At 52.3% G+C, this 14,175-nt stretch overlaps 1 protein-coding gene across 2 annotated transcripts in view; it reads left to right on the forward strand.

The window, feature by feature from the left end:
* Positions 1 to 7,432, forward strand: part of EIF4E2 (eukaryotic translation initiation factor 4E family member 2) — a 25,853-nt gene extending 18,421 nt beyond the window's left edge. The window contains exons 7-8 of one of the 2 annotated variants that reach the window (XM_019503418.1): positions 3,204 to 3,282; positions 6,932 to 7,432. In XM_019503418.1, coding sequence (XP_019358963.1) covers positions 3,204 to 3,249 — 46 coding nt within the window. In that variant the 3' untranslated portion in view covers positions 3,250 to 3,282; positions 6,932 to 7,432. The remainder of the gene's footprint in view (positions 1 to 3,203; positions 3,283 to 6,931) is intronic. The other variant, XM_019503419.1, reaches the window with a different exon arrangement.
* Positions 7,433 to 14,175: the final 6,743 nt, after the last annotated feature.

Raw genomic sequence — 14,175 nt, forward strand, 5'->3', positions numbered from 1 at the left:
TTTTGTTTTTTTTTTTTTTTTTTTTTTTAAGCAAAAGGAAGGAGAGGTTGGAAGGGTCTGGGATCACTTCCTAGATGACTTTGAGCAAGTCTGTTGTTATGGTAGGGCCAGCCAAAGATGGGGCTCCATTCTTCTGGGAACTGTCCACACACAGTGTCTTAGATGGTCCCTATGCCAAGAGCAAGGACAAGACTACAGAGACAACACCCACTAGGTGGAAGGAAGGGCAGGATGCACAGTGAATGCTGATGGCAGAAGAAGACATATTAGTTTGCATATGTTTTTAGGGTAGTTTGGGTTAGGATCAGCAAGATGGGAAGGGCTGAGAGAGACTAGCTTGAAATGGAAGAAGAGGGATGGCTGGGACAGTCAGAGTTGCAGGAGGGTCTCGGTGGCCTCCGGCCTGGTTCTGGCAGCTTCTGCAACTGCTTCTGTCAGTGGAGTCTTCTGCTGGCTTCTCACTGCAGTTCTTCTCCCCAGGCCTCGTGGCAGAAGTGGAGGCCCCACCAAGTCTTAGTTCTTCCACAAGCGTGGCCCATGGTGGGGCCCACTTAGTCACCAATGCTTCAGTTTCCCCATCTGTTAAAAATAATCCCCCACCCCCATCTATGTGTGGTGCTCAGCTGCTGTGGTTGCAGGGCTCTGAAAAGTGCCTACATGTGCTGACCCAGAACTGTACAGGAGCATTGGGGAACACAGTAACAGGACTGGCCTCCTCGGGCCAGGCAGCAGAGGTTTCTGATTTCCCTTATTCCTGTATCATGTGTGAGGCTTTATGTTCTAGATTTCCTGCAGTATGAAGGACTTTTGCTACCAGGTTAGGAATGGGACTTGGCAGTCGGAACACAGCATGGGTACAGCAGCCAGGGTGATCCTAACTGGAGAAGGTGGGTGCTGGCTTCACGTCAGAAATAAATCTGTCCAGGAATAACTGGTGCTATCAGGAAAGGAGACCAAGGAAGCACCGGAGGTGGTAATGTAGGGGAGAAAGACACAAAGGCAGCAACATTAACCAGAGAAGAGCTGGGGACAGCCTGCCATGGAGGAGTTGAGGCCCTGTGCAGTAGATGAGGGGAGTGAAGGGGAGAAGAGCCTAGGACCAGAAGAGGGAGACTGTATAGGCAGTCAGAAGCAGATGCACCTGGTCAGAAGGGCTCCATTTTGTTGTCCTTCTAATTCCAGCCTCCATGTGTTCTGCAGCTTATGGTGCTTTCAACCCTATCCAGGGCTCTGCAGATCCCTTTTTCTGCATGGTTTCCTGGCCTTGTAGTCCTGATTGTTGGTACCAGCTAGGTGTATGCAAAGAGGGGAGACCTTGCGTGTAGGCCATGCTTGGAGGTAGAGAAGTCATGGGATGCAGAGGTGGGGTAGGGCTTTTTCCTGTTATAACTTGTCTCTGTGCTGTTTCCTGGCAGTGAGCTTCTAGCCTGGCTCTTCTGTTTTTGGACACGTCTCCAAGCAGGACCTGCCATGCTGGCCAAACTGGTGTTGTGAAACTCCTACCTGCTAGAAGCCACAGTGAGGCCCCCTTCCATGATCACCCTCATTTGCCTTTGACCTAAGGTTGCTCTGAACCCCAGCCAGTCAGGGTGGGGCTGGTACACAAACCAAACCAGACAGCAGCCCCTGCCCTGCACCTGTGTTACCTCCATATCTTTGCAGTGTTCCCCTCTTGTTCCATTAGTTCCATCAGAGCAAAGGGCTGGCATGGGGCTGCTGCCTAGCCCTGACCAGTGCATGCTGTCTCTGAAAGGGTGCCGTGAGCTGACCGTTCATTACTTGTCCATCCTGGTGAAGAACATTTTGGGAGAGGAAGGAACTGAAGGGAAAGAAGCCAACTCTTGGCAATGTGGTGTTTCAGTGGGTATTAACAGGTCCCTTTGGCAGGCCACACAGGCCGAGGGCTGAGTTCCTGTGTTTTCTCCCTGGAAGGGCCATCCCTGCAGGACTGAGGTGCACTGAGGGTGGTTCTTGTTCCTTACTGAGAGGTGTGGAGTCCTTTGGTCTTCAGTGCAGGTTGCCTGTGGAGGGGAAATGTAGCCCTCCTCACTCTTCGAAAGGAAGAGCATGTATTTAGATCCAAGTTCTCAGTCCTGGCGTTACACATTCCCACTCTCCTGGGCTCCCTCTGCATAGCTGGCCAGAAAATGGCAGAGCATGCAGTATACGGCTTAGCTCGGAGCTCACGGAAGATCCAGAGCACAGTGGCAGCGTGGAATGTACTTCCAGACTCTCCCCTGCCATGCTTAAAGCCCATTGCAAACTAACGAGCTTCAGGTCTGGAAATAAGTACCTATTGGGCAGAATCAGATTTGACAACTGAGCTGGTTTGTCTCTAATCTCCCGGTGCCTCTGGGATTGCTTAGGTTACGTTAAATGGCTTGGCATGTACTGCAGCCCCACGTGCTATATTCAGGAGCCCTGAGAGCTACAAAGCCCTTTGATGTATCTGATTCCAGAAGATACTAGTCATGGTCGTATTAACCTCAGTGTTGTTTCCCGGAGAGAGCTCTCGGTATGCCGTCCTTGTACAACAGACAGCAATTTCTCAGTCTACTAGCTTTGTCCATCAGGAGCACATCCTCCACCAGGGAATGGAACGTTAGGCCTGTCCCTGTGACTTATCTGAAAGCACTTTCGTTTCAAATAGCTGTAGCGCGTCTATTGTGGTTGTCATTAACAATGCAGGTTTATGCTAGAAAATGAGACTCTCTAATAATAATTGGATTCTGAAGCCTGGTTAGAGAATGGGGTAATAATGAAGCCATATGGCATAAAAACAAATGCATTTCAGGGGGTTCACATATCTAGGTATGTGCTGAAGCAGGAGCCCAGAAGCTAGCGTAGTTTAAGCAGCCAAGGACTTTGACAGTCCTCTAGCCTGGGTTATTTTATTAGCCATGGGAAATAGAAATTCAGTTTTAAAAAAGGAAGGAGGTCATCGCCTTGTCTCTGGGTATTAACACGGCTTGATTGCCGCCAACCAATGAGGAAGTGCCCTGGCAGTGCTGGAGTTCAAAGCTGCTCGCGCTGTCAGAGGCTTGGCTGGATTTTAAGGATGCTTCTGTCCACTGAGGCTGTCTGAGAATATTGCCTTGCTCCCCAACGAGTGCTTTTCAAAACGCCATTGAATGTCTCTGCTCTCATTAAAGTTAAGAAGCCTTTGATCTCAAGTGCTGTTTTTTTTCCCTCTGGCTTGCCAGGGCCTGGGAGGAGTTTCATGGCCTGGTGAACAGCAGTGGCCGCTGATTGAAGGCTCCCCTTCTCTCTGTCACACCCAGGGTAGGGCCTCATCTTTCTTCTTACGCGACTGTATGGCATACCTCTCCGCCACAGGGATGATCCTCCAACTCTGACCCCAACACAGGCTTGCACTGTGGGCCTCTGATCCATCCCGTTTTGCTATTGGCTAAGTTAAGATCAAAAGTGATCTTTGAATCCAAAAGCACTAACATTCTCACCATGGAGTGTCGTGTCTCTTTACCTTGCATTTCCTGCCGGGATGCTGGCTGCTGTTTTGATGATGTGTCCTCTGTCTGCAAGGCAGCTACATCCCAGGCCCAGGCCCAGGAGGCTGAGAGGTATGGCCTCAGCTTGTTTGTACTGCAGAGGGGTTGGCTGTTTAGAGCTGGAATCAGACACTGGTACATACATTTGCCCACTGGTAAAGGGGCTCTGAGCTTGGCATGCATGCCTTTGCTCTTGATGCCGAGCAATGGCAGAATAAATTTGACCACTTATGAAGGCTTGTCTGGGAAGATCATGCAGGAATTGCTCTGTTTTAAAAATAGCACAAGCTGTGGATAACAGGATGAGACTCCACAAGTTCCTCTGTTAATGGCAACCATGTGCAGATAAGTAAGGTAGGCAGGTTCAGCACAGAGGTGAATCTCATGACCAAGATCATCTTCAGTCCCTTATTTTCCACTTACGTGATGGCAGGCACCTTCCTTTAAGTGGCTAGAACACTGCCTGCTGAACTTGAGGCTCGTTCTGTTGTCATGACGCTGTAGATGAGCTGGATTGCTGCTGAGTAATCACTCCGGTTGCTACACATCAGTGTACAGTAACCTGCCCAAGGGGGATATGTTGCAATGTCCCAAATCCCATAAAGCTGTACATGTAAAGCTGCCTTCCAAGCTTGGTTGGTAACCCCCCGGCTGCCACCACTTCCCACCTTACCATCTAGCAGAAATGCATTGGATAAACTCACTCGGTGATTGTGGACAGAAACAAAGAACTTTTCTTGCCTACCTCACAGGATTGGCTTTGTGGGAGGATTAACGAGATGTTTATGAAACACTAAACACGGTGCTTAGTGCTGTTTGTATTATTAGAAGACCTTCCCATGACCTTCTAGAATAAAATAACAGCACAGTTGGTGATTTACCGATAGAAGACGGTAGATGTGCAAAGCGCATTTGAATATGCTGGTAATATTGACTCAACTGTCTTAATTGCCTTTGTTACCCACACTGAGCAGAGCAAGCAGTGACAGGAGCAGAGAGAGCCTGGGTGACCGAGAAATAGGCACTGGGGACTTCATGGTAATGGGGAGTGAAGAGAGAAAGTCAGGATTCCCCCTGCTAGGCAACAGCTAATCGCTAATTAGAGACCTGTAGGAACCTGCTCTTCAAGGTGAACTCTATTGCCATCTGTAGGCTTGGCGTGGGCGAGAGAACAGTGCTGGGAGATGAGGCATCATGCAGCTGCCGTCAGGTACCTGGGTTGCACTAGTGAGTTTAGAACTGTGCCCCCAACTAGCAGGGCTGCCCAGCTCTGCTGTCAGGGAGCATGGGACTATGGTGCTTAGCATTGCCTTTCTGAGGATGACCTCCAAGCATGTGTCTAACAGCAGGATAATGCATTTAACACCCCAGATATCAGAAGGGTGTCCAGCATACAATAGACTTGAAAAGGACTACTGTCAAATCCCCCCCCAAGAAAGGCCAGACTGCCCTGCCGGCTGTCCAGGTTCCACACAGCACTTCAGCAGAGCACAGAGCTAGCCCAGAGGTTTAAGAAGCATTTCACAGTCCTTCGGCAAACTCCACTTCTTACTGCCTGCCTCTATTCTGTAGCATGGCTTCAGCTAGCTGTGCTGACCTGCTGGGACATGTGCTTGATCCCTACTGGGATGTGTGCTTGATCTAACCTTGTAGAATTCCCCCCAGCCCAGCTTGTTCATTCCTGTAGGGCCCAGTGTCACTGCTTTTATATGGTGAGCAGAAAGCACAGGCCCTGTAGCTGTCAGAGACCTGAGCTTTGAGTGACAGGTCATGTGTTGAAAGAATAGGTACTAGAGGTGCATCAATACATCATTCCATATCATATCAGCATCGATGAAAAAAGAATTGACGTTATTGGCAGTCAGCTTTTTTGGCTGATGTGGCCGATAATGTCACCAATAAATGCTGCGTGCGTGTGTGCGGCCAGGAGTGCAGCCCAGAAGCTTGGAGAGCAGCGTCCAGACGGTAAGTCTCTTGGGGGAAAGGGATGGGGGCAGATTGAATCCCCTGCAGAGAGGGCAGGAGTGGGGCTAGGGCAGAGGCAAGCGGTGCACAGGTGGGGTGTAGGACAGTTGCAAGCGGCTCATCCAGGAGGCGTGGGGGGCAGGGTGGAAGGCTCCCACCACTGCACACATCCATGGGGGATGCAAGCCCCCTGGATTTGTGTGGAGGGCAAGAGGGGGCTGCCACTGCACTCAGGGCTGAGAGCGGCGCCAGGCTCTTCCCAGCCGGGGGTTCGGCTGGGGCAGGTGACGGCAGTGCTGGGAGCAGGGGCTACAGGTTGGGCTGCAGCCACCCCAGAATTTGCCGTAGCCACCCCCAAACCACCTCGTCCCAGCGCTGCAGCCCTGCCCCAACCACCCTGCCAGGGAGAGCCCAATACTGCCCCAGCCCGCAGTGGGCAGCCTGCTCTTGCCCCATGTGCAGATCTGGGGGCACATGTCCCCCATGCCTCCCCAGGGGGACTGGATAGCAGCAGGAGCTTCCCCTTGGACAAGCCACTTGTGGCTCTGTCCTGTGCTTTGCCCTGCCCCAGCTGCGCAACGCCTGTCCCAGCCTCAGTCCCACTCCCTCTGTCACTGCAGGGGCCTCAGTCTGCACCCCAGCCCCCTGTACCCTTCCCTCCCCTGCTCCCCACCCCTTCCGCCTCAACATACTTACCAGCCAGATGCTGTTTTCCAATCTGCCAGGCTTGCTTATTGGCAATTGAGTCGGTATTAGCCAATATGGCTCGTTAATAATCGGCCATCAGTATTGCACCAGAAAGTCTTTCTTGGTGCACCCCTAATAGATACACAAGTGCTCTTGTTCCATGGTCCCCTTTTATGGGTGGCCCTGCTCACGTGAATGAGGGCTGCAGTATCAGCTCTAAGAGCTTCCCTTCCAGGTCATGGAGTTCTTGAGGTTAGTAAAATCTGAACTTCTTGATAGTGTCTCTTACAAAGAGCTCCCTGTATTGGGGATAAAATCAAGAGAGGTCAGACTGCCATTGAGATTAGAGCTATAAGCTCAGCTGCCAAACAAAGTAGCTGTTGTTTGCTTGAGAACAGAATAGATGAGGCCCTGTACGAGAGGCGCTTGCTCTTATCCTGAAATCTACTGGGAAGTTTTGAGATGTCAAATGAGCCCATGGCTGACAACTACTATTATCCTTGAACCTTCTTAACAGATAAGGAGGAACCCAGGATCTTCTCTTCCTCCATCTAAGTGCACTGGTGACTAGTAGCACCTGGGGTTTGAGTGGGAGCACTGGCTAGAATGTGGATTTGCTTAGTAGTTAGCTGGTCTGATTTGAGGGCAAGCACAGCTACTAAAAACCCACCCATTTCCAGTCTGCATCATGGAACACATGAGACTTGTCTTGGAAGCCAAGTCCTTGCTCATATGATTAATCTCCTGTTCTCTCCCTCTCTGTCTTCCAGGGATAACTCAAGCTTTCGAAATACAAAAATCACATTGTGAGAACAGCAAGGTTGGCACTGGACTCCTCACCACCTTGGAAACCAAGGAGAGGTCTCATCCATGCCCTCCGGTCTCTGAAGGGACTTGCAGCCTGGATTGACCAGGTCCCTTTTCGCTCTCCTCTCTGGGGAAGGATCCCACTCAACGCCCTGAGCATCGGTGACTGACACCAGGCTGACCTTGTCACACAAACTCTCTTTGGTGCGGGGGCGGGAGGCCAACCTTTCCCATAGCAGCGTGCCACCAAGGCGCCTCCTTCAGCACTTTCTTCTTCCTCTCTGTACACTGCACCTAGGATGTTGCAATCTCACACTCATGCCAGAGCCTTCTGCTGAGGGATACCAGTATTAAGAACATCTCTGCAGCTGGGAGAAGTGTCCTAGTTGAGAGCCAGCCTGTTGGTTTGCAAGTGCCCCCTTCCAGCTCTGCCAATAAATTATTGGGTCTCTTTGTTTCTTTCAGTCTGTCTTCCTTTGGTTCATTTAAAAACAAGCAAAAGGGTGATTTTCTTGCTTGGAGCCCCTTCCTGACCTCCATGAACCAGGATGCCACAGGTCTCCAAGACGGTGAAATCCTCCACCCTTTTCTCATCAATTTGAGTTGCCCAGCGGCAAGGGAACCTGACATCAAGCATCACTGGTCCCTGCTTTGTGGTCCTGACTCCTCTAATAGCCATGGAGCCTAACATGGTCTTGATGTGACTCTGCAGCATTTGTTTGTGGTCAGACTAAGTTTGGCCCTAGGTCGGGCTTGTTTGCATGATGTGCTTCTGAAAAATGGAAGTGGTATTCTTTCCCTGCCTGCCTGCTTGAGCTCCTGTGACTGCTAGTGCCTCGCACGACTGCCTGCTGGCCTGCCTGTGCCACGGTTAGATGGAGGCTTATAGTCAGTGTTCCTCTCAAGCATGGGGAAGGAGGGGCCTAAAAGGCCATAATTATCTTGGCTCCAGTTCCCTTCCTGGGATAACAGCAGCTCTGCAGGGCATTGGATTGATCAATGAAAAGGTCAAGTGTATGGATGTTAGCATTTAAATGGTGAGTGTGCTGTCATCTGGGGAAGACCCAGCCAGCATTTGGTCCTGAGAAGCAGCTCTTGGGGATCAGGGCTGGGGAGTGGGAGTGATCTGGCTACTACCCCAGTGCAAGGCAAACAGTGGTGTGTCTTGTCTGGGGAGCTCAGACACCTGCAGCTGCGTTTCCACAGCAAGGAAGAGAGCTAATTATTCCCCCTGTTGTTTGACGACAATGCTAATGGTTGTCATTACCAGCTCTGCCCTTTTCCTGCCTCCTCGGGGATTTTGCAAACTTTCTTTGTACATTGTATTTTTCCAAAGTGGTTGCAGTTCAGCAGGGCGCCTGCAGTGGGTGCCCTCTGCCCAAGCAGAGGTAGTGCCAGTGGCTGCTCAGCTTTGAGCAAGTGCCGTTTCTCAGAACTGGGCCCATTGTTGGAGAGCAAGGGCAGCGTACAGTGCTTGTGTCTTGGACAAGGGCTAGGCTTGACTGGGTGACTAGGCAGACCTGTACAACCTCCTCAGCTTTCAATACAGATTCAGGAATTGAAGTGACCTGGAACCAGCCTTGAGGACACTCTGAGGATGTTTTGCTGTCCCCCTGGTGGGAACACTCACCCTTGTCCCATGCTCTGGGTTTATAATCTCTGAAAGCGTTCAAAAGAATGAGTAGAAACCACCTCCTATTGCTCTGAGTGCAGCTGGTCGCTGCAGCATGTGGCTCACCCCCAGAGTATTCAGCCTGAGTGATGGAGCAGCCCCTTGGAGGGCAGGGTTTGTGCTGCATTGTGTGATACCTGGAGGACTGAATGGGCCTGTGTTGCAGAACAGAGCATGTGCACATAACAGAAGTTACAAAATGCAGCCAACTAGAATAGTACCTGATTCTTCCAGGTACACTTGTGTAATGCCTTGGATGGCTTGGCATTGGGCATGCATGTCTGTGCACTACCATTTCACACCCCATTTGGAATGACCTAGGGGTTGGCAGCCTTCTCTTAGACAATAGCTAGGCTTGACTGAAAGACTCCAGGCGGGTGCCGCTTGTACCCCAGTTGAAACTGTGGTCCACTGATGCCCTCTGCGGTACCCAGACCTCCCTGCTCTGTGCTGGGGATGCTGTCTCACCACCTCCCCTGGCAGCCTTCACTTATTGTCACCACTGGGTGCCACAAATTTCTGTCACCAATGGCAATGAAGAGCAGTGACTTCAGCAATGATAAATAGAGGCTGCAGTTTGGCATGGAGCAGGGAGGGCAGGGGCAGCACATTGCAGAGGAATGCACAGCACTGGGCCGTGGAGATGGCCCACTACTGTATGCCGCCCATCCCTTGTGCTGCAGACCAGATTCACTCTCTTCATGGGCTGGATCTGGCCTGTGATCTGTAGGTCACCACCTGCTGATCTAAGCGATGTTTGTCCACAGCTTCAGAAGCTGGCTTTTGGGGTTGGGGAGAAGGGGGTGGTCCCCTCCAGGCTTCTTGGGACCCCTCATCCCAGCTCTCTTCCTGCTGCTTCTTGACTGTCATTGATGTCACTTCCAAGGGCATCTCCGAACCAAGTGATCGTTCCAGCTGCAGCTCGCGTTCCCAGGTTGTAGAAGGTAGCACCACAGCTGCTGCTTAAAATTCCTCTCAGTAATGCTCTCTGTTGCTGCCTCCAGTGTTTGTTAGGGGGATTTAGAGGCAATCATTTTTAATATAACCAGAAACCAGCCAGGCTGGAATACTGGTTGTGGGCTTCTTTCAGTCACCTCGTGTTTGGCTCTTTGCAGGTACATCCCTGAAGGGTTTCATTTCCATAGTGGTGCAGAGCACAGCTTTGCTACTTCCCGGATTTCCACACTTTTCCCCTCCGAACGAAGCACAAGCCTGTATGAATGTTGCACTGGGAAGTGTCCCAGGCCTTCTGTGCTTCTCTTTAAATACTGATCTACAGCAAAATGCTCTGGTGAGCATCAGCTTTTTTCCTCCTTTCACCAACCCTGTTGGTTTCAATTCAAAGCTCTCATAACATGCTCTCACAACCCCTGTTTGTGTTCCCGCAGCCCCTGCCTGTGTGGCTTAGGGGTGTGTGTGCTGACTCCAGGGCCAAAGGGTGTGAGTCCAAGGCTGGGTGTGTGCCCAGACTTCTGGCTGGCCCCCCACATCCTGGGTTTTTTGGGTCTTCAAGAGGAGACTGGACAGCTATTTGGCTAGAGTGATATGATCCCGGCACCTGTTCCTGCCTGGGGAAGGGGGTCAGACCTGATGATCTGTTTTGGTCCCTTCTGACCCTAAGTACTATGATACTATAAACATGTTGGTTCCTCTTGTTCGTTTTGAATGTTTTTAAAGAGAGTGGATGTGGTTCAGCTGCGTATTCTGTTCCATCTAATACCAAAGCCCTTTTGTTAACCTCTGACTACACATAGTCACAGTGGCAAGTGCCCAGGCCCCAGGCTGTCGTTGCTGGTACAAAGGGGCTGAGTAAGAAATGAGTTGCAATAGGGCTGCTGTGTTGTAGCCCACTTTGCTGCACCAATAAAACCTGCAAGACCAAGGATGTGCCTCATTTTTTGGAGCTGAGGGTGGCCAGAGAGCAAGTGGCATCGCTTACATGAGTAAAGCTGCTGCTTCCAGGTTTCAAGACCTCTCCTACCAACAGCAGTTACAGCATCTGCCACCTGCTGCTAATCTAGACCTGCTGAGGGCTGTGAGACATGTTGAGGAAGACTCATTTGCCCCCCTCACTTTCATGATTTTACAAGCCAGACTGTGAGTACTGCATTCAGTTTTGGGCCCCCGCTACAGAAAGGACATGGACAAATTGAAGACAGTCCAGCAGAAGGCAACAAAAATGGTGAGGGGGCTGAAGTACATGACTTATGTGGGCAGGCTGAGGGAACTGGGCTTATTTAGCCTGGAGAAGAGAAGACTACGGGGGGATTTGTTAGCAGCCTTCACCTCCCTGCAGGGGGGCTGCAAAGAGGATGGAGCTGGACTGGTCTCAGTGGTGACAGATGACAGGACAAGGAGCAATGGGCTCAAGTTGCTGCAAGGGAAGTTGAGGTTGGATATTAGGAAAAATGTTCTCACTAGGAGGGTGTTAAAGCACTGGGACAGGTTACCCAGAGAGTGGTGGAAGCTCCGTCCTTGAAGGTTTTGAAGACCCAGATAACAAAGCCTTGGCTGGGATAATCTCACTGGGGCTGGTTCTTTGAGCAGGGGCTTCGACCAGATGTGACCTCCTGAGGTCCTTCTAACCCTCACTTTCTGTGATTCTACTGAAAACCGCCTCACCCAGGGCAGGGCAAGGGCCTCTGCTTTCTGTAGTGTGCGACCACCTCTAGGTGGTTCAAGGACAGGTTGTCTCCTCAGGGAGCTGCAGTCAGCCCCATTCTGTGAGCAGAACAGTCCAGGATGTGACTCAGACTGGGAGAGTCTTGCTAAACTTGCTCCCTGGGTTCGGAGAATCGTGCGATGGCAGCCATGGGACCAGGCGCCAGCTGCTCCTGGAGCAACCCAGACAGGCTAGACCAGTCTTCACAAGCAGTTGGTGCCTGTATGTGCCTGATATGGGATTTTTTGGCTCTAAGTTTGAAGGGCCAGGTGCTCCTACTCCCAAGTGACTCCAGCAGGTGCTTGGGCCCTATTGGCAATCTGGCCCGCGGCATACCCCCTCCTCTGTAGTGCTGGGTGCAGTCGTGGGGGAGCGCAGAGGGCTCAGCATTGCTGAAAAACAGCTGTGTGCAGTCGACACTGCCTTCCATGGGCACAACCGCTGTGCTTGGGCCTTGTGCCGCTGTGGAGATGAACAGCGTTTAGCTGATGGGGGTGAGAGTCACCGGAGCAGCTTTGTGCTGCAACAGCGCTGTGGCAGTATTGGGCTAGTGCTGGTCTATGCAGGCTCCCTAATGCACTCCCTGCAGCAGGGTTGCACAGGCAGGAGCTGTGCCAGGCACTGACACACCGGCTCCTTGCCAGCCCCTCATTGTGCCAGGCAGCGTTCCCTCCAAGCACCCCATTGAACAGGTGTCTTCTGCAGCGTGCCTGGAAGGCCCCCAAGCTGGGGCTATTTTGGAGCTCTGTGCAGGCTGGCATAGCTATGCCAGCCTCTCTGCCCATTAGCAAACCTGCGCCTGCCTTTGTTCGCATGCTCTGGAAAGCAGTTTCAAAGGAGAGCCACGGCGGCGGTGGCAGCTGGGCCACAGTGGTGGCAGCAGATGCGATAAATCAGGTTATGAATCTAAATCGCCTGTGAGGAGGAAGGAATGGAGAGGACTGGTGGTCCAGGGGCTGTGGCACTGGCAGGTCAGTCTCGTATGAATATGCCCCCCTGAGCCCCTTACCTCCTACATGTTGCAGGTGGTAAGAAATGCAGCCACGCACCTCCCTACCAAGGCTATTTGCCACGGGCCCACTTGGGGCCCCTGTTTTATAACACGGTCCAGCTCAAGAACTCCACCCTGACACCCGGGCTTTCCCTAGCCCTGGCCCTAGCTACCTGCTGTGACCAGCAATTCCTCCAGCAGCCAAGCCCCACTGGAGTCATTAACCTGCGCAGTAGTAAGAGGGGGCCAAACCATCACAGGAAGCACAGCCGGCCTGGGGAAGCTTTGGTGAAAGCCAGAAGTGTGACCTAGCCTCTGAGAGGACACTGGAGTGATTTCGCAGTGCCCCCAGCCCTGCCAGCTTTCCCCCGGGACTCGGGAAGGGGGGCTCTCCGTGGCTGCACAGCAGGGAGGTGATCGTATCCAGGCAGGGCTCTGCTGAACCTCTGCATTAAGGATCAGTTGTAAATTGCCGAGAACAGCCAGCCGGACACTGTGTGGGGCCTGTTGGGTTTTTCGGAGCTATATTTAACATGCGGAGAATAGCCAGCTCGACGGCCTTATGGACAGACCGCACTGTGCGCTGGCTCCAGGAAGAACCCAGCTTTCCAGCCAGCTAATATAGAGCTTTGCGGTAATGAAACCGATTATGAGCTGCATTTTATCTGCTTCTGCTTGTTGATGAGGTTGTGGGGGAGAAAACAATGCAGAGACACTGCAGCCCAGGGAACTGGGGGTGCTGCTGGCAGCCGAGAAAGAGCATCCATCTGAGCTGCCCTGATCCCAGAGGCAGAGCAATAAATCAAGACAGAGCCGGAGACAGGGTCTTAGGATTTTAGGTATTCACGATCACCACCCCTAGCCCCTGGCACCCCTGCCTAGGAAGGGGGGTGAATAAGCACAAGCCCCAGATCACAGGGCAAGGAGAGCAGGGCAGCAGAGAAGCTCGTGTCAAGCCACCTGAGGCTTTGAAGTCTCTCATAGAAAACCCAGTTTTCTCCCCTTAATGAAAGGGGGGTGATTAACTGCCAATAACAAGCCAAACCCAGCCTGCCAATATGAGCCCAGCTGGAGGGCAGCTGCCCCTTTATCAGCCGGATTGCTTACCCAGAGTTCCCTTTCTTAAAGGGGGGATTTGTCATTTCCTCTCTAGATTGAAAAAAAAAAGTCTGCCTTAAATGCCCATGCCCCAGGTGAGGCAGGGGAAGGAGTGGGTAGGTTGCTGCAAGACCCTACTTCCTAAGCCAGCAGGTAAGGGCCTGGGGCCATAGTGGGATGCTGGTTTGGGGACCCTGTGGTCTAACAGCCCTTGAGCTCTGTGCTGGCCTCTGCTGAGTTTGCCCCAGTGAAAGAGCAGCGTGGCCCAACAAGGCACCTCCCAAGAGAGGGGCACCCCGCTCGGCCGTGGTCTTGCTGCAGGACTTGAGGCAAGGCTCTCCTCCCCCTCCCCCTCCCCTCTGTTCTGGTTTAAAAGGTGTGATGATAATGGTTGTGGTGTAATGAACTCGCTGGGGTCCCCTGAGGGATGAGGAAGCAGAAAAGTATGGATCTGTCCTTCCCCCCGGCAGCTTGGGGCTGGGCCCAGGTAGGTAGGATGCCCACCTTGAGAGGCAGCCCCTCCTGGTGCCTTGGCCTTGACTGGCAGTGGGGAGGGTGGTGACCAGTGGGACTCAGCTGTGGCTGATGGATGAGCTGCCTTATGTATCTATGTGAGATGCCCATACCTGGCTTGCCTGTGTGTGTGGCTGGACTCTGGCGCGGTGGCCTGGGTATGTCTGTCTCACCTGGCTACTGCTTCCCCTGCTGGTGGCATGCAAGTCCTGGACAGCCCCGTGCAGGACCGGACCAAGCACCGGTGGGACAACGGGATGAGGCCTCCACC

This window comes from Gavialis gangeticus, unplaced genomic scaffold, assembly GCF_001723915.1.
Source record: "Gavialis gangeticus isolate Ggan-Ray unplaced genomic scaffold, GavGan_comp1, whole genome shotgun sequence".
Lineage (NCBI taxonomy): Eukaryota > Metazoa > Chordata > Crocodylia > Gavialidae > Gavialis > Gavialis gangeticus.